This window comes from Rutilus rutilus, assembly GCF_951802725.1.
Source record: "Rutilus rutilus genome assembly, chromosome: 19".
NCBI classification, from domain to species: domain Eukaryota; kingdom Metazoa; phylum Chordata; class Actinopteri; order Cypriniformes; family Leuciscidae; genus Rutilus; species Rutilus rutilus.
Window position 1 is genome coordinate 21,989,984 of NC_140232.1, and position 24,968 is coordinate 22,014,951.

Sequence of the window (24,968 nt, forward strand, 5' to 3'; positions counted from 1 at the left end):
TACTGCTGCATGAGTGCAGCCTTGTTTGACATTTTCTAGGTTGTGGTTTGAGTAGCTCAACCACAACATGTCTCCGCTAAATTGATGCATCCTCCTCATGAGTAACAGTGTATTTATGCAAACGCTTCCATGCAAACACCTCAGTAAAATCTGTTTTTAAGATGAACAAGATGGTCGATTTCCATAATGACAGTTTTCTTTTTTTTTAGTGAGCCACTGTAGTGCTGCGAGTTTGTGTAGTCAGTTTTATGGCGTGAATTATTTATTGACATTACAGAGTGAAAGAACATAAGAGCATACAGTAGCTTCTGTTCCTCTTGATCAAAACAGAGTAAGGGACTGACAAAATATGAGCTGACTTAAATAAGAAAATAACCTTTAATTTGATAAATATATGAGAATTTGTTAAAGAGTCACAATTGGAGTTTTGTGGATTTAATCCATGTCTATTAGATTTTCTTACAATTTCAAGGATTACAATGAGACTGGCAATATGAGGACATTGTGTTTATTATTTAATCATCTCCACTATTAGCAACATCAAATACAGGACACCTAGCAGAACAGCAAAGCAAATTATTGAATAATTTAAAATAATTTGTGTAATAACATCATGGGTAAAGATACCAAAATGGCTTAAATAGTGTAGTAAACTCTTTTTTTCTGCTAATGTACAATATAATAATTGGGCGAGTGCTTTTTATTTTCCATGACCCTTATCCATTCACATTTTTTCTCTGCAGCATCAGTTAAGTGCCTTAAAAACATGTATGTGTTCTGCCGCTTGTGTTTCCTTGTGTGACCACATTGTACAGAGTATGCATAGTATCAGATGTTGATACCGGAGCACAGTACAAATACCAGTAAGTTATCACAGTATCAAGCTACTTTGTAGGCCATATTCACAGATATTCATCATTTTACAGTTCGTGGCGCAGGAGGTAGCGATGGTTTGCTTTTAAATCCACTTCTACAGGATAGTGGTCACTGACTTCCAAAGCCTAAATGCAAAAAAAGAAAGACATTTCAAACATTGGTTATGAATTATTAACTGTTTTGCAGTACTGTTTACCTCTTCCTCAGATAGATTATATTCTTGTTTGAAGTTGAACGGTTGAGCAGATTCTGGAACTATCCCTGAAATGAGTTCTTTTCCATGAATAATAATCCTAAAGGGGATTTTCAGAAAGATTGAACTGTTAGACTATCAAACATACATTGGCATGTCATTTTGTCAAACTGGTAACTGTAGTTTAGACTCAGAATGCTATAGAGTGCTGCAGGAATGAGTCCTAAAACCTGGAAATGTTGTAAGTTAGCATTTTTTAACTTAAATTTTTCCATGAAATAAAAAAGGTGTCGATTCAGTCTGCCTAACATCTCATTTTAACCTCCATAAGAGAAATAACTCATTCAGGTTTAAAATATCATGAGGGTGAATAAAATAAGGAAAAATATAATTTCGGGGGGATAAACAATCTCTTTAAATCATTGTAACCAATGATTGTAACCGGTCATTGGTTACCGGTCACCGGTCAACCAGTCATTGTAACCGGTCTGGTAGTTCAGACAACCAGACCGGTTGGTCAAGTCAGTGGGGCTTTTGAATTGGTTTTTGGTCAAATGCCTGAAATAAGGTCTGTGGTTAACACAAGCTTGTGATATTTTCACGTTTTATTCTATGACATGAAACACATCAGTAATACCCCACTCGTGTCTTGAAAAAGGTGGTTGCTAACAAGTGGCTAAATGAGATTATAGAAGTTGTTGGGGACATTAAACATTATCACGGCAAACAGAAACTCATCTACTCACTAACCACTCAAGTTCGTAGATTTTAAAGAAAGACTGAGAGTTGGCGGAAGAGTTGGCGGAAGCTTAGCGGTGGTGAAGCATGTGACTGTGGTGTAGTTCATTTATTGCCTATAGCTTTTTACTTCTGGCGATTTTGTATTTAGGATTCAAAATTCATAAAAGTTGTGGAGATCATCTTGATGATCAAAATGTAAGAATCATATACATTTGTTGGTTATTTTCTTTAATAATCCAAAAGTCACTGGAAAAATCCTATTGGCTCTTGTCAAGGAAACCAGTGTGATGCTAACTTCCGGGTTGGCCTACAAAATTATGTCATCCCTGCAGCGCTCTATTGTCACAATATGGTTATTGTGTATAGGTTTGCTGAGAAAGTAAGACCTGTCATAAGCGCAGCGTGTTTTTTCACGCACTGTAGTGTCTTGTTCATCTCTGATCAACCAGTGGAACCTTGGGTCGCTCTTGAGACGCACGTTTTTCAGTCCTTTATTGGTAACATAGCTGCATGCTGCATTTAAGTCCCCCAGGAACATCACATTCTAGATAACGTAAAACGTTTTTTACACAATCGAGGAATTAATATAAAGCATGTCATTCTGTCTATCGTTCTATCTAATATATTTTGGTGTACCTCAGTTTTCCATTTCTTCTTGACTGTTTGGAAGACCTCATAAAGTCCCTCCATTTCTTTCATTGCATTCTTAGGACAGGTGTGCTGACCAATGAGGACGAAGTTCTTCACCACTGTAAGATGATACAGCCAATCAGATTCAATATTAATGTATCTGAGCTAATCATTGTGTTGTAATGTGCTATTTTATTTCCAGGTACTAGAAACGTTAATGAGACGTACATGTTGTGGGAGAATGGATCCATATGATGAACGGCTCTCTGGAAAACACTCCTTCTGCGGTCTCATTGAATTCTGGATGCTGGTATTGCTCTTTCACCTGTAGCATGTCTTTTCTGTGAACACAGCATGTGCTGAATGAGTTCATCATCGCTCCTAGTGTTCGCAATATTCAGGTATGTTCACTACAGATCACTGACACTTCGCTTGTGTTAACATTTTTGCACGACACCCATTTTATAAGTTTCATTACCTGTAAATGTACACATACTGCTCTTTGTATGTTTTCTTCCCCATTCTTTTACTCGCTAAGTGAGTGTAAATGTGAGATGTGTCAAACCTGGGGGAAGCGAAATGAAAATATTGTTATATTATACATTAATTAGTTACATGCATCAGTGACACATGCAGTAAATATATACCTGTTCAGGTTCATCAACAGTGCAGATACGGCTTGACCTCTAGAATCTCGAACCTCCTGAATCAAACTCAGGTCACAGCGAGAAATGATCTAGAAATTACATAATAATAATAATAATAATAATAATTTTCAAGAATTTAAGATGTTTTAAGATAGACAGACACATTTAATCTTTATTCATACTGTCACAAATCTTTTGTACCTTTATCAAAATCTCCATAACTCTCTTATTACTGGCCTTTGCTTCCCCATAACTCTGGATGTTGAAGGCACAGATCTTCAGTGATATCACAGAAGTCCAAAAACATAATCCAACAAAACATACCAGAAGAGGCGACCTCATTTATCAGAGCTTCTAGAAATACATAAAGTTACATTAATCAAACAGAACACTTCCAATTTTTGTAAAACTGGATACTGTAGTAGAAAATAGCATATAAGTTATAAGATTTTGTTGCACAGCCCGTGTTATTAGCCAGCTTATGTTAAAACACCTCAGGCCTACAGCAGCGTCATACTGTGGCATTGCACTTCCAGTTTTGTCATGTTAAGCTGCAATTCAACCATAAAAAAGTTCCTTTGTAAATTTAAATCTATGAACCAAATGCATTTCCATGAAAATATAACATGACTCACCCTGTATGACGGCTGTCAAGCTATTAAGAGCATTAAAGTGGTTGGAATGAATGTTTTAATGTGCTCTAGTTATCTTTACACAGGAAACCATGGTGAAAAGCAGTGTTGGGCAAGGGGAGGGGCAGTGTGTGAATGTGTTCAAATGAGCTGTGTCAGAGCTCCATTAATGTGTAGGTCAGTCTGGAACGCTAAAGAGCGTGACCTGTCATGACAATGTGTTTTTAAGCCATTCAACAGGACAATATTGTCCTTTTATTCTCAGTGAGTGCTAACTAAAAGAAATGTACACCCCTATCTGGAAATAATGTTTCAGTAAAATAGAGCTACAGCTCAGAATACAAATAGAATGTTGTTTAATAATGTCAAAAAAATTATGTAAAAAAATACATAATAATGTAAATGTAAATGTAAATACAAAATAATGTAAAAAAAAATGCAAATCTCAGTTGTAAATAGTTAATTTATTCAAGGCTTGAACTATTGACTTTAACATTTGAAAGTCCAGTTTTTACATTTCAATTATCAGAGTAAAAAAATGGTACAATCTATATATGGGATACAGATTTAGGTATTAACTCATTGTAACACTTTTTTTTTGTAACATATCACCAGTATTTACAGTTTGGTCCGTTTTAGATACTAATACAAAGAACCATAAAAAGTAGGGGTGTAACGATACCCTCATGTCACGATTCGATACATGTCACGATTCGATACATATCACGATACAATATTATTGCGATACTCCAAGACATATGGGAAAAGGTTAACAAAAAATGTACTGTTGATTAAAATGCTACATTTGATATTACATTGTGGGAGTAAATTAATAGGCTTGGACTTGGTGCTGATAACCCAATGCACAGGACACCAGAATAAAAATAGTCATGATTCTGAAGCTGAAAATACAGAATTAATTTAGACAAATATGCTTGCACTCTTTCTATACACAATACAAATTGTCACTATCCACTATACATATTGTTGCATTTTTGTATTGCGATATATTGTGACGCGATATATTGATACACCCCTAATAAAAAGTTAACAAAATAATAGAGACATTATATGTCCAACTTCTATTAAAAATGTGAAATAAAAAAATAAATATAGACAACAAATCTCTAAGACTCTTGGCTTTACTCTTGCTTGTCACACAGGTCTAAAGCAGGCTCCATGCTGATCTGATGCCGCCTGTATGAGGTAGTCCTCCATTCGCTGTTCCAGGTCAGAGTAAAACTGGCGGAGCTGTTCTCTAGCAGGTGGATGATAAAACCACAGGCCTGCCACCACCACCACCATCATGAGCAGTAAGAACAGACATATACAGAGCCAGGTCCTACAACAGCCACTCTGTTCGGGGAGATAGAGGAGGACAATTATTTATGGCATAAATGTGCAAGAGAAACCAAATAAAACGGGGATAAAGTGTAGAGAATGTTGTGCATGATGTAATGTAGTCTCAATTTTAAATAACTTGTGCATCCAAGTGAATAGAAATTCAAACGTTACAAGAAAACTAGTCTAACAAGAGACTTATAGTCACGCATTGGTTAAGACAGTATGATGTTCGAGTCTCACCCTGCTGCCTTTCTGGCGCGTCCTCAGTATGTTCAGCTCTTCTCGGCACTGGGTCAGTCGGGACTGATAGCCGTAACACTCCTGCTCCAGGGCCTCAAGATCCGCCTGCAGCTCGGTGTACTGCCGGGTAACCAAGACAACACTATGTTAAACTATGTCTTATGGTAATTTATAGAGAGAAAAAAATCTAAAAGAAAGGAAATGCTTTTTACAACAGCATAAATGTTTTGTTGGTTTACCTTATTTTATTGTTCCCCTAAAATAGTCTTAAATGGTGACAACTGAAGTAGGAACACCACTGCCACTCTACAGCTAATAAAAGTTTCTTTGTTTTTTTTTGTAGATATTATATATTTGAAAGATCTTTGTCTTACATAGTAGTTCGATTGTAGTTTATTATAATATATTATATTATATTATATATAGTTATATTATATAAAATATTATATAAACCAGGCAAATGATATATGAACAAAACTTAAGAATATACTGTAGAAAACCATATTGAAGTGGAGATTGTTGGCTAAAAATCATGATTGTGAGGCAACAGCAATTAAAGATATGTATTGTAATTGAGATCTGCAGATGCAAATAGATAAAGTGTAATAAACATTCAAAAGTGTATTTTGGATGTTTTATTTCCGCTATGTAATGGGTGCAAAAAAACAACAATGGCTTTGCCTGTAATATCTTGCCTTAACTCAATTTCAGTGCTCTCTCTGGCAGATCTTTACCTCATTTTCTTTCATTCTGAGTCTCTGTTCTGTGTCTCTCAGTTGTCTTGCTATGCCGTTATCTGTCCGTAGGAGTTGGTCCAACACTGAAGCATTTTCATGTCTTTGTGTGTTACTGTTCCACAACTCGTGGTTGTGTCCTGTGAGTGTGTGAAAGAAAGAGACAGATAAAGAGAGATGCATGAAATGTGATTTGAAAGAAATAATTCCTTTAATTCCTTAAGCGTTTCTAAATATTTCCATGAATGCTTTATCTAAATATTTGAAGTGAAAGTCAGTTTGCCAGCACCTTTGAGTTCCTGTAGATATTCTCTCAGGTTGAGGTTCTCCTCCTCCAGCTCTGAGATGCAGGAATGAAGCTCTGCTCTCTCTAACTGAAGAGATTCACTCTGTTTTCTCAGCATTTCCTCCTGTCCCACAGAACGCTGCACAAACATTTATACAACAATAAATGAAACATGCCACAACCTGAGGAGAGCATTCAGTCAGTTCTAATTAAAAACACTTTTGCAAAATTACTGAAAGTCGATTTTCACACAAAAAAGTCACTTCTATAAATGCTTCAATGATTGGATCATTATTGCAGTGGTTATTATGTTTCTAGCATATTATGTTCTTGGCAAAAGTTCTTCTAACCCTAATTGATAGAGTGTATAGCTTTTAATTTCTTAAACAACCATGTAGCAAGACACATCATGGACATATTCCAGAATGACAATGTCAAGATTCATCAGGCTCAAATTGTGAAAGAATGAATGGCAACTCAAAGAATGGTTAGGAGGGAGCATGAAGAATGGCAACTTTACAGAGTGCTTGACTCTTGCATTGTCAATACTTGATCTTGACCAAAAATGTATGCACCTCTTGATGGAAATAAATGTTGTGATGTTATTGATTTTTGGTCAAGATCTTGTATTGACAATGCAAGAGTCCAGCACTCTGTAAAGTCTCTGTAAAGTCTACTTTCAGTCTCCCCAGTCTCTCCCAACCATTCTTTCACAATTTGAGCCTGATGAATCTTGACATTGTCATCCTGGAAAATGTCCATGTTTTGTCTTCCTACATGGTTGTTTAAGAAATTAAAAGCTACACACTCCATCAACTAGAGTTAGAAGAACTGTTGCCAAATATATAACATGTTAGAAACATAATAATCACTGCAATAATGATCCAATCATAGACTCTTAAGCATTTGCCTATTTAAATCCAAACAGCAACTTTTTTTGGCCGGGCAGTGTAGTTTTTTATTTTTATTTTATCTTTTATTTCTGATTAGCTGTACTGAAAGCAGATTGACCAGGGTTCTGTGGTTTGTCAACTTTTGCAGAAATCTGTGATGTCACTCAAGTCCTTTGATTCTCTCATCATGGTTTTGCTTTGTTATACCTCCAAGTGACCCTGCAACTGTAGCATCTGATCGGTGCACTCATCCTGCCTCTTCTTCAGCTGACTCGAACCCTCTTTCAGCTCCTCACACAGCCTCTGCCACCACTCTGACTCTGTGTGTGCCGTCTGCAGCGCCCCCTAGAGGAAGGGAAGATTGGATTCTTACAACCCAGCTAGGAATTCTAAAAGCAAGAACTCTGTCCTTTGCTGATTAGCAATATATGGTGGTAAAGTTTGTTATAACAAAATATATCTATATTGAGACTTTTTTGACCTGGGCAGGTACTTACCTGGAGGTACTCCATTTTGCTCTGAGCTTCCGCCTTCTCATTCTCCGCCCTCTGAATAGCCTTCAGAGCCTTTTGTTCATACTCCTCCCTCTGTTTTTCCATCTTTAGCACCACTTTTTTCACTCCATCCCGAGGAACCTTCTGAAAGGGCAAATTGCTGAATTTATCTTCTTTTTTTTTTGTACTTGCCTGTACTTATCCAGGGCCGCATGTTAAACCAATATACAATTGTACAACTTTTGAAAAGCAGAAAAATGTTCAAAAAACCACTTGATTCTTGCAATCTAAGTGTAAAAGATCATTTGTTTTGAATTGAATGCTTTGTAAGTTCTCAGAGCTGGAGTTGGATCTTTTGCGGTCTTACTTTGATGCAAACCTGCAGCTGAGCCTCCAGAGCTTTGATCTTACTCTTCAGCAAGTCCTCATCACAACGTGTCTGTGGGAGGAAAAGGAAATGTGCGAGTGTGTCAGTGAGATAGAGAGAACCACTGAACCAAGAGTTTTCAGTTTCTGTGCATACTGCATCCTGTGTGACAACTACCATCCTTAGCATTGCTATATTGGTTCTTGAGAGAAATACAGACATTGTTATGAGCTCAAAATGGAAAAATGTATAAGTTTGAACAGGTTGAGTTTGAAGCATCACAAAAGCGCAAACAAACCCCTCTCTGACGCCTACACTGCTCTCCATTTTGTGTGTGAGCAAGAAACCATCTTTCCATTTTTCTGAACAAGCCATAACGAGCCGGATGATGTTGACCACAAGACCATCCCCCAACTCTCTCTACATTACTGCTGTCTTCTGGGTTCAAACCAGGAAACTCGCCAATTGCTGAAGCCAGTATTATGCAGAGTGACATTATATGACTGAGTAATTATGAGTAATTGAAAAGTAACCATGAATTTCTGAATATATTTGCATTCGTTTTGTCATGGAAGCAAGGACATCTGACCGTCTGTACAAATGAGTTCACACGGTCATTGTGTTTGATTCGATTTTAGAATGCCGTCAGGTGCATGTGTGTGTTGTGTGAATAATGCTTCAGCAGGAAGTAGTTTACTAATGTACCTTCCACAGGAGCTCTGTGGAGTGCAGCAATGTAGAGGCGCTCTTCTGGAGGCTGGAGAGCTTCTTTTTAAGAGCCTCTTCTCTATGTAAGGCCTCCTGCATAGAGATGTCACATTTCATTATATCAGTAACATATTTCACATTAAGTCAGGAAAAGCTGGTGTTTTTGAATATCAATCAAAGGCAGTTATGACTGCATACTTGCCATACCTCTAAATAAACAGACAACTGGTGGACATCCTGAAAAAAGAAGAGAGGAAAATAAAACAGCATTTATGTTTAGCTATTTGTTTTTACAAATGCATATGATAATTTCTTTTTTAAACAATCACCAAATTCCTTACCGCTTCTTTGACGGTAACACATCCAGACCTGAACAGAGTTCATAATGCTGCATTAATATTTATAAAACAGGTGCATTATAATTGAATTCATGCTTTTGAAATATCAAACCGCAAGAGCAAACAGTCTATTAAAGGTAATGTAAAAGCAACTCACTCTGTCTGTATGCTGGCAGTCTGTAATGTCTTCTGGGTGTTTGAGAGCTGAGTGATGTCTTTAAGGAGAACTGTATGATCATATACTGTATGATTATAACACAAAATAATATTATTAAGATAACATGTTCTGCCACAACTTTTTGAAAATTGAATTATTTTCCATTTTTTACAACATCATGCAGTGCATAACCCTAGTATGTCTTAAGTATGATGCTTTCTGCTTAAATTAAAGCGATGTTAGACGTGGCCTGGTTATGGTTATTCATCAGAAGATCCACTAACCTCGCTCCTTTTTCACTATCCTCTGAAGCTGAACAGAATTGACACCCCATCCATCTGATTTCAGACCGGGATCATTTTCATCATTCATTGTAGTGAATGTCTTTAGGATTTGGACATTTAATTTCAATGTTAAAATAGATGATATAATTAAAGACTATACAACATTTCCTTGAATTTACAGCTCAAATGTCTTAAAGAAATATAAACCACAAAACATGTAAACAATCAGTCACAGGCCAAAGACCTGGCTAATAGTAAACTCTGTACCTGATTTGCAAAGTTTATGCCATCTCTCTGGAGCTTTACATTTGGACTTGTTATCAAGGGCCGTCTGATTGACGTAAAGGTTTGCGTCATAAACTCTGGTTCGTGCAGGGTTTCCCTCGAGTACCTTTGCCTTGGCACTGCAGATAACAGTGTGTATGTGCCATGGTCTACTGGTCTTCTTTTGAAGAACTCAAACTGTCTTTTGCGATGCAGTTCGTTTTTAATCCACCTTGTGTCCAGATCTCTTGTGGGACTGCGACATGATGTTGTGTTATTGCGATGGCTGATTTCTCTGTGCTTCACGGCACGCTGCTCCACTTTATACTCGTAATTTGGGGCCGGAGATCTTTTGTTGTCATGAGCTCCTTCCATTCTGTCTGGCTGAATGAGTTGGAAAATTTGTGCTATATGTTAAGGCACCGGAATGTCACCTCACAGTGTAAATGGATGTTTCCTGAAGTGGCAATTTCCTGTAATTGAAAAACAACATATATATTCATATATCATCAAACCTTTAGCGGTGCTATATCATTATTTCTCAAAAATAGACCAGCTGAATGACACAAAATGAGGATAGTCAACAACAACTGGTGTAATAAAATAAGTTAAAAACTGAAAAGCTACAATTTTGCTGTTGTTTTTGAGGTCACACTTAGTGTTTTTATTCTCTTCACAGCTACAATAAAATATTTTTTTTTACAGTGGCTACATACAGTATAAAATATTAAATACTACATTAAACATACTGTAAGATGAAGTGTGTCCAGTCGCTCACTTATGTTGTCATATTGTTTCAAAACAGGCATGAACTGAGCTACATGCAGCTGAAAGAAAAAGGTTGTACCATCAATTATGTTTTTAAAATGCAAACAGTGTTTATTAATATGCAGATATCTGCTTAATAATCTCTGGAAAATGTCTCTAAAACACAATAACAGTATGCAATGCTCCCATGTAGTGATCTGCAACAATTTTAGGCACTACATTGACTGAAAATCCACATTCCCTTCCAATAAGCGTTTCATTAGTAAAAATGAAAAAGCACAGTTTAAGCACAGTTTAAAATGTATTAGGCTTCAACTTGTTGAAACTGAATAGCAAGTATGCATTCAAACAGTTACACCACAAACTAGATAAACCTCTGCAGATAAACTAGAACAAGTTTTAGCATAATTGTCTCTTTACAACCTTTAATGAAAGTACCTGTTCTTAGACGAGTCCCTGGAGTGAATATAATTGTGAAAGCAGGGTCTGAACGATTTGAAGCTGACATAGCACTTGAAAACTAGTTCATTCAACAAAGGGCGGTCTATTTCTTTTGCCTTGCTTGCTTAACAGGAAGTAAGATGAACCTCACAACTTGTATAAGTTCCTCTATCTCAGCAGCCATGCGTATTGAAACTAGTGCCACACATGTATGGGCCCTGAGATTAGGACTGGAGGCGAGGTTATGATATTGGCTGTTTAAATGTGGCAATAGTGGATGGAGAGGGACTGGAGAAAAAGAGTCTGAAGTCTGAAAACAAATTAATTTGTAAAGTAATCATTCAATCGAAGTTGAAGAGGGTGTAGAAACAGAATATGAAAACAAAAGTTCAAGATAGGCTAACTGATTATAAAACACATTTAGGCTACCACTGTTCAATATGTAGCCCTACTACTGGGCAAATTCCCATCGCATGAGCAGTGTTTCTCTATATGAAAAAGTATTGAAATGCTTGTTGACATTACTGTCATCATTGATATGTTCAAATGTTCATGTTATTTTTAGCAGCAACTTGAAAGTGTCAACGTTTCCTTTATCGTTTGGTATCTTGTATGATGAACTGGCGCCACCTGCTGACTCCCTGTCAGAGTGTCGATTTCCCGGATGTTCAAAGCGCAGGTTTGCGGAAGATCTCGCGATATCATCAAGCGAGAGTTTCTCATCCTTGGTCTAGAAGGGCACAGAGAGCCCGGTACAGAAGACATTTCGGCCAGGGATCCTGTCATTAACCCAGTAAAGCATGTTGTCGAGACTGGTGCTCGTTTCAGGTGGGTGATTTATACAATGAAAGCTACTCTAACCTTTCGCATTGATTGTGTGGATTAAATAGGCGGTTTTATAAGTGAATGTGAAGTTGAAGGGTAAAATTAGGCCGCACGGTGTGAATGGCCGCACTTGAATCTGCAGTGAAACGTGTTTTTGTGCTGTAATTAATGTACATTATAATTCTAATGACTTCTTGAATGAATTGAAGTCCAGCTTTTATGCTCAAACAGTCATTTCTGTATGAGAATGATCGCAGAGTTGATGTGCTTTCAGTATGTCCTTGTATTGAGTGGTGTAGCAGTTAGCTGAGAGCTAATGCCACATTCAAACTGTACCACATAGCATATTAGAAGCTTAAGAATTTACATCTTAAAATGTAATACCATTTAGTTATTGTTCATTCAGATGTGCAAATTAACAAATGATCTCTGATTTTGCTTAACCTGGGAAGATTGACAGCTTGTAACTTCTGTCATGAATGCAAGGACGTGCATTTTATTAGATCTGCACAATGAACTAAAATCATTATAAATCAAAAACACTGTGTTACCATATGTTAATGATTCTATTGAACTAATGGCCAAGTGTGACTGCTGGAAAATGTGCACTCATTCATTTTGGGTCAAATGATTCATTTGATCTTTTGATGAAAATTACATTTAAAACATTATAGCAGTACTCTGACAACTCACATTCATATTAATGAAAGTGACAGTCACTGATTTCCAGTCCCTTACTAATTGTTTTTTGTTGTCTTTCTTGTAGGTCATACCCTGAAAAACAACGGGTCCTTTGGCGCTTGGTATGTAAGATCTTGTGGTCAGTGCTCTGTATGCCAGTCTGTGGTTGAAGAGTACTGGAAAACAAATGACAATCAAGGACACCCATAGAACTCTAACCTTGTGCTTTATTTTTATTTATTTTTCTTCCACCAGCCTGGTACAAGCCTCCCGTTCCTTTCATCAGTCCTCCCAGAGTCTTGCACCAGTACCTCCTCTGCCCGAGAAAGGAGGAAAGGTCCGACATGGCATCTTCCCAGAGGAGCTCTTCACACTGCTATACCCCAAGACTGGTGTGACAGGTGGGGTTGTCTGCTTTATTGTCTCCTTTCATATGACCATCATGCCACAGTGTCTCCCAGTTATCCAAGTTCATGGATAACTGTTCTTTAATTTAAAAATGATTGTTGAGTCTTTATGCAGAAGTGTTCTGTACAGCAACAGTTTGTAGTAAATAGATGTATTGTTCTCTTGAAAGAACAAATGTGACTTAAGCCATATCACAATTTAATTTATTGCCATTTGTGCATGCAGCATACCATAGGATAGCTTTATGCGATGAGTAGACCGACAATAAAGTTGTTATATCTTTGTCCAAGAGAGCTGTGTAGAGATTCTTTCCTGTGAACCCCAGTACCTTTATACACTAGTCTGTTCGTAACAGTGGTGTTTTCTTCTGACTGCAGGGCCTTATATGCTGGGCACAGGACTGCTCCTGTACATGCTCTCTAAGGAAATCTACGTAATCAATCACGAGACCTTTGCTGCCGCGTCCATCGGTGCTGTCGTCATTTATGGCATCAAGAAGTTCGGGCCCACTGTAGCCGAATTTGCCGACAAACTCAATGAGGTTTGTAATGTTTTGTATTCAACAGATATGTCGCCTGTGAAATTGTGCAGCTTAACACTGAAGACTGAATAGCCGCTTTTCCACCGTCGGGCCGAGCGGTTCTAAGAACGGTTCCAGTTATATTTCCACTTGAGTTTGGCCCGGCACGGCATGATAGGTAGAGTGGTAGAACTGGTAGAATGCGTGTCGTGACGTCGACACTCAGGATTGGTCGCTTGTTTGTTATTAAAATAAATATATGATTATCCTCCATAAAACTTGTCGCTATTTAAATCTCATACTGTCTTTTAACTCTTGCTTTACCAAGGTGATGACTGACGCATTTATATTGCATTCCAAAGAGCTCTGTTATCAGTCCCATGGTGGAAAATGAAACCATATCCGTACCGGCGGGGCCGGATCAGCACGGAATGGAACAGTTAAGCAATGAGAACAGTTTGGTCCGACAGTGGAAAAGTGGCTGAAGATTGTCTGCTAATATATTTGATATTGTGCACAATGAAACCAAAGCCTGTAACTGAGGGAGTGGTTTGGTCATACAGATGACTAATATCTGATTCTCCTTGTCTTCTCTGCAGGATAAAGTGGCAAAGGCTCAGGAAGTCAAGGGTCAGGCCATGGCTGTCTTGGAACAGAGCATTGAGAATGAGAAGAAGGAGCAGTGGAGAGTTGAAGGAAGACATTTGCTTTTTGATGCCAAGAGGGTGAGGAGGACATAATGTGACAGAAGACAGATCATCTCTCCCCTGCTTTACTATCCATAAATATCATGAATCCACATGATTTTTTACATTTAAATTTAGAATTAACATTTAGAATGGCACTACTACTCGTTGTGTGACATTCCTCATTCCATCTTCCATCAGAACAATGTGGCTATGCTGCTGGAGACCAATTACAGGGAGCGTCTGCACATGGTGACCAATGAGGTGAAGAAGAGGCTGGACTACCAGGTGCAGCTTCAGAACCTGCACCGCCGCATGGAGCAGGAGCACATGGTGAACTGGGTCGAACAGAGCGTTGTTAAGAGCATTACCCCACAGCAGGTACAGGGAGGATGGTCACGCCACTGGCACTTTGACACTTTATTGTGTTTGTTACACAAAGGAGGCATTTGTTTAAGGCTGAAGGTCAGAGTTGTTAAGTAATGGTGAGCTTATGCACTTTAATATTAATGTGCATGGTAATTACAAACCGATTCTAGGGGAGTTCTTAATTGTGACTGTTTTCGAGAAGTGAATGTAATATTTTGGAGAAAATTGGTCTTTTATTGTTGTTGTTGATCTCTTTTTCGTAATCATTTGAGCTTTTCTAGTAAACTACAAATGTGTCCAAATATAAATGCTACATTAGTCTAGACCAGGGATGGGAAATTTTGGTCTTGGAGGGCCACTGTCCTGCAGAGTTTTTGCTCCAACTCTAATCAAACGCACCTGAAGAAGCTAATCGATATCTTCAGGATTACTAGAAAGCTACAGTCAGGTGAAGTTTTTTTTTTTAAATATAATTGTTTTCAGGACAGTGGCCCTATAGGACCAAAAGTTTTCCATCCCTGGTGCAGAATCAGTTCTGAAGTGATTTTTAGCTTGGCCTCTAGATGGAGACTTTGTACTCAACATTCTATCAGCAGATATAATAACAGTGCTAAGATGCTATTTGGACAGAAGATGATAAGAAAAAGGGGGAAAGAGCTCACCAACATCACTCTAGGTCTAAACATGTCAGTCATTGATGGGTTCTTGAAATTTAGGTTACACTTTACACATTATTACAGTGTAATTACAATGTAATTAGGGATTGGTTTAGTTATGCATAACATACTGTACTGTTATTGCTATGGTAAGTACATGTAACTGTAGAATAGTTACCTTAATTTAGACTTATGTCCACCTGAAATAACTACAAAATAATTATGTTACTGTTATTACTATCTCTATAAATAATTAAGTTTTTTCTTTTTGTCTTTCAGGAGAAGGAAAGCATCGCCAAGTGCATTTCAGATCTGAAAGTCCTGGCCAAGGCCACTCAGGCTAGGGCTACAGTATAGGTGTCCACACTGAAGCCTCCTGTTTTCTTTCTAAACTAACTCTTTCCTCGTGAACATGCCAGTCTGGCAGTGTCGTCAAAAGTGTACATACCCGTATTAAATAAAAGATTTGGTTATTCACTAAATACCTTTTCTGTCCTTTTTATTTGAAGAACTCCAGCTGTCTGTCTTGCAGTCCTGGCATTAATAGTTTGAGTGTTTTGTGGAGCTGTGAGGTGACATTAGTAAGATGAGTTTGGCTTATCAGTTTCAGCGTCACAACATGATATCAGTGCATTACATCATAAAACATCAAATCGAGTGGCATCTGCAAACAAATGATTCATCATCCTACACTCCTAAAAAAAACTCATGAAGAACTTTTAATATTTATGGTTCTTAAGATTATTAAAATGTTAATCACAATAAGAAAAAAAAATCTTTTAACAACAGATCGCTAAAATGTTATATGGCGTCGGTGCAAAAACCCCATTTGAAACATTTATTTTCAAAAGTGTAACAGGTCCAAATATTTTTATTTGCAACAATATTTTAAACGTAACATTTTCTTTTTGTGATCTGATTTGGTTGAAAAATATTCTCATCTTTTAAAATGTATGCCACTTGTATAATGGTTTATTATCTACGGCAATATGCGTTCAGTGTGACGTAAGTGTACAAATACATTTTAGGGTCAGTGTGTGCCGCTTTGCTCTACACGTCACAGGGCTGCCTATTAATGACAATACCTTTGTACTCAAGGATATAAATGGAAAAACCTACCCGCTCTCACCTTATGACTTACTATAATTCAAGAACTAGACTTTGACCTCAGCTTTTCTGAGCAGGAAGTCCAGAATATTTGCTCTCACACAGTTTACAAGGAAGACAGACTTAAGGATATGTCTAAATTCTGGAGTAATCTGACCGTAGATTTGGAGAGTTGAACTTAAACTTGTTTAGGATTTTCTCAGAGGTAATGTACAATCATTTGGCTAATCACAACGTCTGTGTTATAACCAAATGCGTGTGGAGTCACTGATACATGGCGTTTTGCCTACAGGTTAATATGACCGTGACAAATTTGAATAATGCCAGATTGGTTACATCCTTAATTGTACTTGTTTTACAACTTGTGTTGTTTTAGAGCTGTGGTAATAAGTGTTTTCTTTTTTTTCTCTATTTTTACACTTGGTTTACGCTATGGCATTGTACTTCTGCTAATATTTTCTTCTTGTCAAGCCAAGCACAATAACTTGTTACAGAGAAAGTTCCAGAATTTGGCTTTCAGCAGTTTTTGCTGCTTATTTGTCATGACTAGACACTTCTTGCCTGTTTTTGAGAACCTCAGAGGCTTTGTAACTGGTTTGTGAAAGCCAAATTGTTTTAGCTTTTCTAAATTGTTCAAGCTGTTATTCTAAATGTGATTCTGCCATGATTTATTGCCATCATTTAGTGATTCATTGTTGTTACAAGTAATAAATGAATCAAATTTATGTGATTTTGTTAGTGATCTTAAAGGTCTTACATTTATAAAACAAATAAAAATGTATAACATATTCAGTACTTCTCTGTAATGAAAAATACATTGATAAATCATCACTCTCAAATGGCACTTCTCTTATGAATCTAGCATATTCACTAATTGACTTTAATAACTGTTGAAATGATATGTTTTTATTAAGAACACCAACTTGTGAACATAGAAAGGTCTTGTTCTGATATTTTTGACTTTGTACCAGTTTTGAGGATATTATTTGCGTGCTTACTTCACATACTTGATGATTGCACACTTATTAGCTCTTTTAGATAAGATCAGTGGTGTCAAACCACAACTGATGAACAGACACTTCTTCATAACTAATGCTTCTGCCTGGCAGAGCTGCTCAAAAGCTCTGCTATTTTTCTTGAGTGGTTTCAAAACTGATAACGTTGTTATTACAGGTGTTATACATCACAGTCAAGAATGTATGGGGGTAACCCTATGCCCGTTTTCCAGCAAAGGTACATGTCTCCCTCATCTCTGTCAGCTGACGTTTTATCTTTGTGTTTGCGTGGAATTTGAACCTAAAGTGCATAATAGGGTGTTTCAGTGTAGAACATCATGCCTTCTATCTCTCTCATATTGGTCGTCATAACAGATGTCAGAAAGGCCTTTAAAGGTTGCTATGAGGCAGGGTTATAAAAGTTTTACATTTGGCTTTCTACTTTATTTTAGTATAATTTAAGGTTTCAGTTCATTGTCTGGTTTCAGTTCATTTCAGTTTTTATTTCAGTTTTAGTATTTTAGGGCTGCCAAAGTGAATGCACTAACTAGTATCATTTAAATTGTTTAATGGTGGTAGATATTGCTATCCAGTGACATTTTACAGTTAATTCAGACAGTTTGTAAAGGTTTCAAGTTTTATATTAGTCCATGTATCTAAAACTAAAATGAATATGAGTTAGTTTAAGAGTCATGTAGTTTTTCCAAGGTATGTTAGTCATTATTTTTATGAATGAAAAGTTAATCTTTCCATGTAGTTTTCATTTTAATTTTTGTTGACATCTGGTATGGAAGAACTTGACTTTACTCTCATTTTGGAACAAAAATAGGACCCTACCAAAACTGTTGCCACACTTGAAATGTGGACAAACAAGAAATATATTGAAATTATTTTTGGGGGTTATCTTCAGGATTTCTTTCTAATATCTTTTTTAAATATTACAATTAAAATATGTGGGGGAAAGTTTATTCAGGCATTTTGTGTTGTAATTATATTATAGAGGCTTCTCATCTGAGCCGTCTTCCCAGGGGTCTGGCATGTCTCGTCCCAGTGCCAAATCCATCTACAGTAAGTAGAAACCCCATTTAAACAACCTATCCTAAGAAATACTATCATTTTTAACTTGATATTGTTGCTTTAGTGCAAAGGAAGGAGTATGCAGAATCAATCAGCAGACAGCAAGACGACTTTCAGCACAGAGTGGAGGTAAGACTTAGTCTGGTTTATGCATTTGTGACTAACACTTATTAACTGATATGTTTATAATGTTCAAATGTGTGCTGCTGACTGCTTGTGACGGACTCATAATCACAATCTGTTAGCACAAAGCCAACACCCAGTTCACTAATGTGTTTTATTGAAAAGAACAGACAACCAAAGCTTATCTTGCATGTTCTATAGAGATTTCCACACAAACCCAACTGGAAGATTTGAGAATTTCTCAAGGCCCTCAACTGTATAACCAAGCTCTTTTTTGATAAGGGACACATATCATAGTAACATTTTCTTCTTTTTCCATTCCCTAGCACCTGTTCACCTTTGTGTTAGATGGCAGAGAGATGAGCAGCATTGATGACTGTGTGAACAGGCTGAAGAGTATGGACAGTAAAGGGAAAGTGTGGGGTCAGGAAATGATCATGCAGGTCAAGGCCAACCACCTACAGCTATGTGACATAGAGACCAAGGTCAAGGGTAGCCTTTATGCTTAAGTTCACTAATCTAACAAAAGTATGTTACATTAAATGGCAGTTCCAGTACTAACAGTGAACTCTTACTCTGTTTCCTGGAATTGTAGGAGGTTTTGGAGTCTGTATATTTGAGTAGCATCAGGAAGACGAAAGCTGTTCTGGACAGCTGTGTGTATGACTCCCTTCTGATTTTCTCAGTTCAGGATCCCAGCCAGAGAGCTCCACAGGCCTTCCTGTTCCAGTGTGAGGAGGTCGGGGTGAGGAACAACACTGTTTGTGTGTTCAGAAATGTTATATCCATCTGAGGGTAGATAGCGGTGCATCTGGCTATTATAAATCGTTCTTAATATATCTTCAGGATTGATGTGGGAGTTTCCTTCCACTCCTTCCGTCAGTTCCCTGAATATTTGTATAAAGGCATGCATCTCTGCTGTTTTGAATCGCTAGGCTCAGGAGGTGGTAAATGATCTGGAAAGGGCGATCCAGCAAGGTGGGGATGCCACTCCACCGTTTAAGGAACCACAGATGGACATCAGGTCAGCTGCTGCCTCAGAAACAAGTTGTACTGAGAATCAAGCATTCATTCTCATAATATGGCTTTTTAACTCTATAATGTACTAAATTGTGATGTTTTAAGTGGACATACATGCCAACAACTTGTCTAGACAACCCTTGTCTCGATTACTCAGGATAATAAGTTCTCAGGATAAAAAAGTTTTTTGTGAGCTATACTCAATGTATCAAAGTAACTTTACAAAGATTGTAAAAATACATATTTTTGTTACACTTAATGCCTTAATGATTCATTTTTTTTATCAGTGCGCTACAGTGATATATTATTTCTGTTTGGCAGGAGCCATCTGGAAAACATCCTTGGCCAGGGTCATCCGGGAAGCATGAAGAGACCAGTTCTCTCACCCATGCACTCAAACCCACTTCCCCCAGAATTCCCCCCTCCGCAGTTCAACAACTATGAAGACTATGGTGATCACCTGAAGAATTCATTTCACAAATCCACTTCACAAACCTAAAAAGTTTTTACTTCATCGGCTTGGTGAAAAATGTTGTGGCCATTGCTATATGAATGATAATAATGATGATATATGAATGATAAGAAAGGGCTTAATGGTCTTAGAAGAAAAAAAAAAAAGGTCAAATGACCTCCACAAGAATTGAATGGCAAATACGATAATACAGATTTCTGGGGATTTTTTTGCAAAACATACAATTAATTATGTCTAAAAATATTAGTATAAGCAACTAGAGAATACACATAGTTTATTCATATATTCATACATATATATATGAAATATTTTTTCTAATATTCATATTAATTTACATAGAAATTAGTGGTGCATAATTTATGCCTTGTACCATTAAATCCCCTCAAAATACAAAAGAATACATATTACTGAAACAAAATATTGTAAATCAATTTCTTCTTTTTTTATTTATGTTACACTTTTTGTCTACAGTCTGTTTTGACCGCTGAGAATCACAAGGTTGACCCCTAAGTGAGGAATACTAGAGGGTTGAATTAAAGTGTTCTCTCACTAATGTATCATGTATCACTGATTTCTTTTGGTATATATGTGCTTTTGTTTTGCTTTTTTCAGACGACAGACGACCTTCACCCACAATGCCATTTCCCAGAGATGAAGCCCCTTACAGGCCAGTGCAGTCTGAGCCAGAGCAGATCCCACCTCCAGTAAATGATGTGGACCGAGATGCGGTCGGTTGTTTTTATTGACACACTGTGTTATTAATCCATCCATTTTTGTTATCATTATTGACACATTTCTTCCATCCATTTAATCACTCTCTACAGGAGATCTTTAACCATGTCGCAGCCGACATTGAGACCTTCATATATAAAATTGGCTCAGCTTTGCCAAAAGATGATGGAAGCAAGAAAAAGAAAAAGAAAAATGCTCCAACATTTGGTGAACAACTGACACAGTGATACTTGCTATTTAATTTTCCTAAGGATGTAAAAAAAAAAAAGTTTATTTTTATTTTATTTTATTATAGTTGCAAGTATTCCCACTGTGGAGGAATACATATCCTGCCTGCAGAAGATAAAGTATGGCTTCAATCTTCTGGTAAGTTATATAAGTTTAATTTCTGTAATAATTCTTAAGATAACAGTAGTCTACTTCAATACTCTTTGATAACTACCCCCTTCTAGTTTCAGCATGTAAAGTACAATGGGTTGAATGATTTTTGGACATTTTCCAATTGTTTTCTTTTTTTCACTCCCATTATGAAAAAACACGACTTACTGTATGCCCAGAATACTGCTCTGTAATGCTTAATATGAGACATACAGTATTGCAAATGTCTCATCTCTACTTGTGACAGGGGAGGCTGGATGGTCACCTAAAAAATCCTCCTGCTTCTGACTTTGTTCACAGTCTCTTCTCTTCCCTCACTTTTGTAAGTATCTGTTTGTTCAGTCTGTTTGCATTGCGGTCACATTTCATACATTTTTTCCATTATGTAGTTAAATCGGGCAAGCATTCTTTCATACTGCAGGTTAAAAGTTCTTATGTTCCCCTGAAGCTTCAGATGGTGAGTCAGTGTGACCACACCTGACTTGATTTGACTTGGTTACCTGTTTTAAGACAGCACAAGTTGTACAAGCATGTATGCACTTTCTTCCCAGAGGGAAAGCTTTACTTTTGATGGATTTAGTCATTTGTTCACACTGACATTTTACTCACCCTCATTTCGTTCCAAACCCGTGAGACTTTGTTCATCCTTCGGAACACAAATGAAGATTTTTAATGAAATCTGAGAGCTTTCTGTCCCTCCGTTGACAGTTATGTAACTACCACTTTCAAGGCCCAGAAAGGTAGTAAAGACATTATTAAAGTAATCCATGTCACTCCAGTGGTTTAACCTCAATTTTATGAAGCGACGTGAGTGCTTTGTTTGCGGAAAAAAAGGACCACTTTATTTAGAAAATATTAATTAAAGGTTAAAGGTCAGGGTAGCACCACATCACCCTTCATCACACTAAGTTTCTAACGGTTTCTTTATGTTTCAGATGGTGAGTCAGTATCCTCCCAACATCCCTCCCACAGTGCTGAGTCCACTGCTCACAGAGAAAGCCCTGCAGCTCCTGGGAAATGTTGTCACACCAAATGAGGACCGACTGTGGGGAAACTTGGGTGATGCGTGGAACATCCCAAGGTCTTATGTTCCAGAATTTATCAATTAAATTACTTCATTAATTAGCAAACACAACCAAAAGCTCATGATTTTTCTTTAAATACATCTTTTTTTGCAATCAGATCCAAATTTCCAAATGGGAATCAGATCCCTCCATATTATCCCCAATTTTACGACGGCTGGCAGCCCCTTCCGCCCGTCCCGTCCCAGTCTCCCCCAGCCAGCAGGCAGCTCTCACGGAGCAACAGCGAGCGCTTCCCATCCATGAAAGTCAATCAGAGGCCGCCTGAACAGGTAAAATCTCTCAGAGGACAAACTCCAACTTAATGAGCTAAGGATGTTATAAAACGCGTCAAGTGTTTGACATGTGGATCTTAACCTGATCAAATACAGTGGAATGAGTACAAACTATTTCCTCTCTCTTCCAGGACAACAGACCCTGGAGCACCCCACCCATGCCGTGAGCAACTTCACTGAACTCTATGAAATACCCAGATAAAAAATATATTTGTGACAGCAATATAAAACATTGTCCTTTAGCCAATGATCTTAAACAAACTGTAATATAAAATAAATACTATTAAAAAGAGGGAGAAGTCCACATACCAAGGCTTTAGTAGTGCATTGTGTTCTTATAACAACAAAGGTTTATTTCCGTGAATTGTGTTCTTATAACAACAAAGGTTTATTTCCGTGAATGAAACCAACAGTAGCAGAAGCACAGTAATATCAATTTAATCATCTAATATAATACTACAGATTTTTTTTTTTTTTAAAGGGTTATAAGGATATACGTTGAAAAGAATGTAGTCTTTAATAGACAGATGAATTCACTAAAGATTTCTTTGGGTAAATTTCAAATCAAGTCAAGTAGCACTTTGGTCTTATTTTATATCAGGTCTGCAGAGCCGCCACTTTATATGAGGGTGATCTATGACTTCATGGCAAGGAACATTCAGGAACTGAGTGTGATGAAGGGTGACAATGTGCAGGTAATTGTTTATGTGTAAACACCCCCCCGGAAGTCACTAATTCAATCAAAAGTAACGTTTTTTGGCAACACTTTACAGTAAGATCCCTGTAGTTAAGTTACAATGAGCAATACGTTTATTGCAGCATTTATTAATCTTTGTAAAAATTAAATACAAAAGTTTATTTAAATCATGTATTAGTAAATGCTGAAATTAACCTTAAGTAAGATTAATAATTGCTTCAGAGGGATTTTTTGTTGTATGTTAACTAATGTAGTTAAAATGAAAATTCTGTCATTTACTCAAGTTGTCCCAAACCTATATGAATTTAGTTTCTTCAGCTGAACACAAAAGAAGAATATCGGTAACCAAACAGTTGTTGGACCCCATTGACCTCCATAGTATGGGAAGTCATTGGCATCCACTATTTAGTTATCAGCATTCTTCTAAATATCTGTTGTGTTTGGCAGAAGAAAGAAAAAAAGGTTGTTTTATGTAAACATTTATTTCTTTATTTTTGTAAAACTTTTTTCCTGAGCAGAAAATACATACCATAATATAGTTTGTGCTTGCTTCTAGGTAACCGACAAGTCTGGGCAATGGTGGAAAGTGAAAAACAGAAGTAATGAAGAGGGTTATGTGCCTCAGAATGTTCTGGAGCCCGTCAATGGACAAAAGCCAACAGTGAGACAGTCAATGCACTGACTTTTTTTTAACCCTCCCCTCCCCCTTTTCTTTTTTCTTTAAAACCAATCATTTCAACAATGTACTGAGCTGTACACAGTCCATAGTTTTATGACGTTTTTATCTCCATATTCTCAGCAGAATATGGGAGGACCTCCATCTCTGGACATGAAATCTAGACCTGAGGAAGTCAAAGCCTGGTTACAGTACAAAGGCTTTTCTAAAATGTAAGAAACCATTACTAGCATGTTTAATTTGATTCTTAAAACTACACCGAAATGCAGTTCTGAAAATTGCATTTTACCACATGAATGAGTTTAATATCTTGTTACTGATAACATTTTAATTCATTGTGGATTTGTGTAGGACGGTCCAGAGTCTCGGGGTGTTCAATGGAGCGATGTTGCTGGGAATGAGACAGGATGAAATCAGAGCAATATGTCCTGAGGAAGGAGGTCGAGTCTTCTTCCAACTGCAGAGCGTCAGATCGAGCATTGCCGTAAGTAATGCAGCTCCGTCTGTTTCAAAGTACAAATACCATTATTTATGAGGCACTTTTCACTGTGGTGTTTTGAATGACCGAGGCAGAGCAGGCAAATGTTATCGGTCTCCATCTGCTTTGCAGCTTGCCAGTGAGGCCGAGTACAGTCAGTATGGTGGCCGCCGATAATCTGAGGACCCTGCTGTGTTTTTGATATCGAGAAACTGAACTTGTCTGGACCTGAATGAACAAGATCTACATACACACACACACACACACTTCAACTTTTCCATTCATTAGAAAACAAGTTCAGGCTGCTGCCTGTTTAGTGATATTATATAACCTTTTACATTATGCGAATGTATACATTTATTGCATTGATTTTATTTATTCGATACCATTATTTCCATTAAATTGATTTCCACTGATGTCCCTGGGGGTGGTGGTCATGTTTAACATTAGTTGTTATACCAGCTTAATGAAAATGAGGCATGTCTGTAACATTCTGATTGATCCTGACACTTCATGCAGATTGTGCATTGTCTATTAATAAATGCTCATAAATAAACACATTAGTAGTCATTTTTGTTTACTAATAGTTTAATTCAGTTATGCATATTTTGTTTTCTCTCAATGAAAGAAAAGGTGACACTATTTTAGTGTCCTTGTACATTACATGAAATTAG

At 37.2% G+C, this 24,968-nt stretch overlaps 4 protein-coding genes across 11 annotated transcripts; 2 read left to right on the forward strand and 2 right to left on the reverse strand.

The window, feature by feature from the left end:
* Window positions 1–492: 492 nt before the first annotated feature.
* On the reverse strand, window positions 493–3,831 carry dnase1l1l (deoxyribonuclease I-like 1-like). 3 transcript variants are annotated; one of them, XM_084388386.1, is made up of 9 exons: window positions 3,723–3,831; window positions 3,289–3,441; window positions 3,088–3,176; window positions 2,919–3,005; window positions 2,669–2,781; window positions 2,447–2,559; window positions 2,197–2,354; window positions 1,073–1,169; window positions 493–1,001 (listed from the first exon to the last, which is right to left on the reverse strand). In XM_084388386.1, exons 2-9 carry the CDS (start codon window positions 3,427–3,429, stop codon window positions 921–923), a joined length of 879 nt encoding a protein of 292 aa, XP_084244512.1. In that variant the 5' UTR covers window positions 3,430–3,441; window positions 3,723–3,831; the 3' UTR covers window positions 493–920. The 3 variants fall into 3 exon arrangements, with proteins under 3 accessions (XP_084244512.1, XP_084244510.1, XP_084244511.1); XM_084388384.1 differs by having other exon boundaries at window positions 493–1,169; XM_084388385.1 differs by having other exon boundaries at window positions 493–1,169; window positions 3,289–3,438; window positions 3,723–3,814.
* A 333-nt stretch (window positions 3,832–4,164) lies between these two features.
* traf3ip3 (TRAF3 interacting protein 3) lies at window positions 4,165–11,169 on the reverse strand. 5 transcript variants are annotated; one of them, XM_084389521.1, is made up of 15 exons: window positions 11,035–11,169; window positions 10,578–10,655; window positions 9,832–10,301; window positions 9,565–9,664; window positions 9,281–9,350; window positions 9,127–9,154; window positions 8,993–9,022; window positions 8,783–8,878; window positions 8,078–8,149; window positions 7,714–7,854; window positions 7,424–7,561; window positions 6,327–6,462; window positions 6,038–6,177; window positions 5,304–5,423; window positions 4,165–5,075 (listed from the first exon to the last, which is right to left on the reverse strand). In XM_084389521.1, the coding sequence occupies exons 3-15, from the start codon at window positions 10,201–10,203 to the stop codon at window positions 4,875–4,877; spliced, it is 1,644 nt and encodes a 547-aa protein (XP_084245647.1). In that variant the 5' UTR covers window positions 10,204–10,301; window positions 10,578–10,655; window positions 11,035–11,169; the 3' UTR covers window positions 4,165–4,874. The 5 variants fall into 5 exon arrangements, with proteins under 5 accessions (XP_084245647.1, XP_084245644.1, XP_084245646.1 ...); XM_084389518.1 differs by having other exon boundaries at window positions 9,281–9,365; XM_084389520.1 differs by having other exon boundaries at window positions 9,281–9,365; window positions 10,607–10,655; window positions 11,035–11,162.
* Window positions 11,170–11,714: 545 nt separating this feature from the next.
* Window positions 11,715–15,664, forward strand: atp5pb (ATP synthase peripheral stalk-membrane subunit b). Its single transcript, XM_084390432.1, has 7 exons — window positions 11,715–11,865; window positions 12,629–12,665; window positions 12,799–12,944; window positions 13,329–13,492; window positions 14,071–14,196; window positions 14,359–14,538; window positions 15,462–15,664. Exons 1-7 carry the CDS (start codon window positions 11,838–11,840, stop codon window positions 15,537–15,539), a joined length of 759 nt encoding a protein of 252 aa, XP_084246558.1. The 5' UTR covers window positions 11,715–11,837; the 3' UTR covers window positions 15,540–15,664.
* Window positions 15,665–16,352: 688 nt separating this feature from the next.
* eps8l3b (EPS8 signaling adaptor L3b) lies at window positions 16,353–24,843 on the forward strand. 2 transcript variants are annotated; one of them, XM_084390431.1, is made up of 20 exons: window positions 16,353–16,494; window positions 17,463–17,522; window positions 18,285–18,352; window positions 18,426–18,490; window positions 18,811–18,969; window positions 19,080–19,229; window positions 19,420–19,508; window positions 19,826–19,956; window positions 20,589–20,704; window positions 20,801–20,915; window positions 21,004–21,074; window positions 21,334–21,408; window positions 22,022–22,167; window positions 22,269–22,440; window positions 22,575–22,606; window positions 23,045–23,138; window positions 23,697–23,801; window positions 23,943–24,028; window positions 24,168–24,300; window positions 24,427–24,843. In XM_084390431.1, exons 2-20 carry the CDS (start codon window positions 17,485–17,487, stop codon window positions 24,469–24,471), a joined length of 1,890 nt encoding a protein of 629 aa, XP_084246557.1. In that variant the 5' UTR covers window positions 16,353–16,494; window positions 17,463–17,484; the 3' UTR covers window positions 24,472–24,843. The 2 variants fall into 2 exon arrangements, with proteins under 2 accessions (XP_084246557.1, XP_084246556.1); XM_084390430.1 differs by having other exon boundaries at window positions 16,372–16,494; window positions 23,940–24,028.
* Window positions 24,844–24,968: the final 125 nt, after the last annotated feature.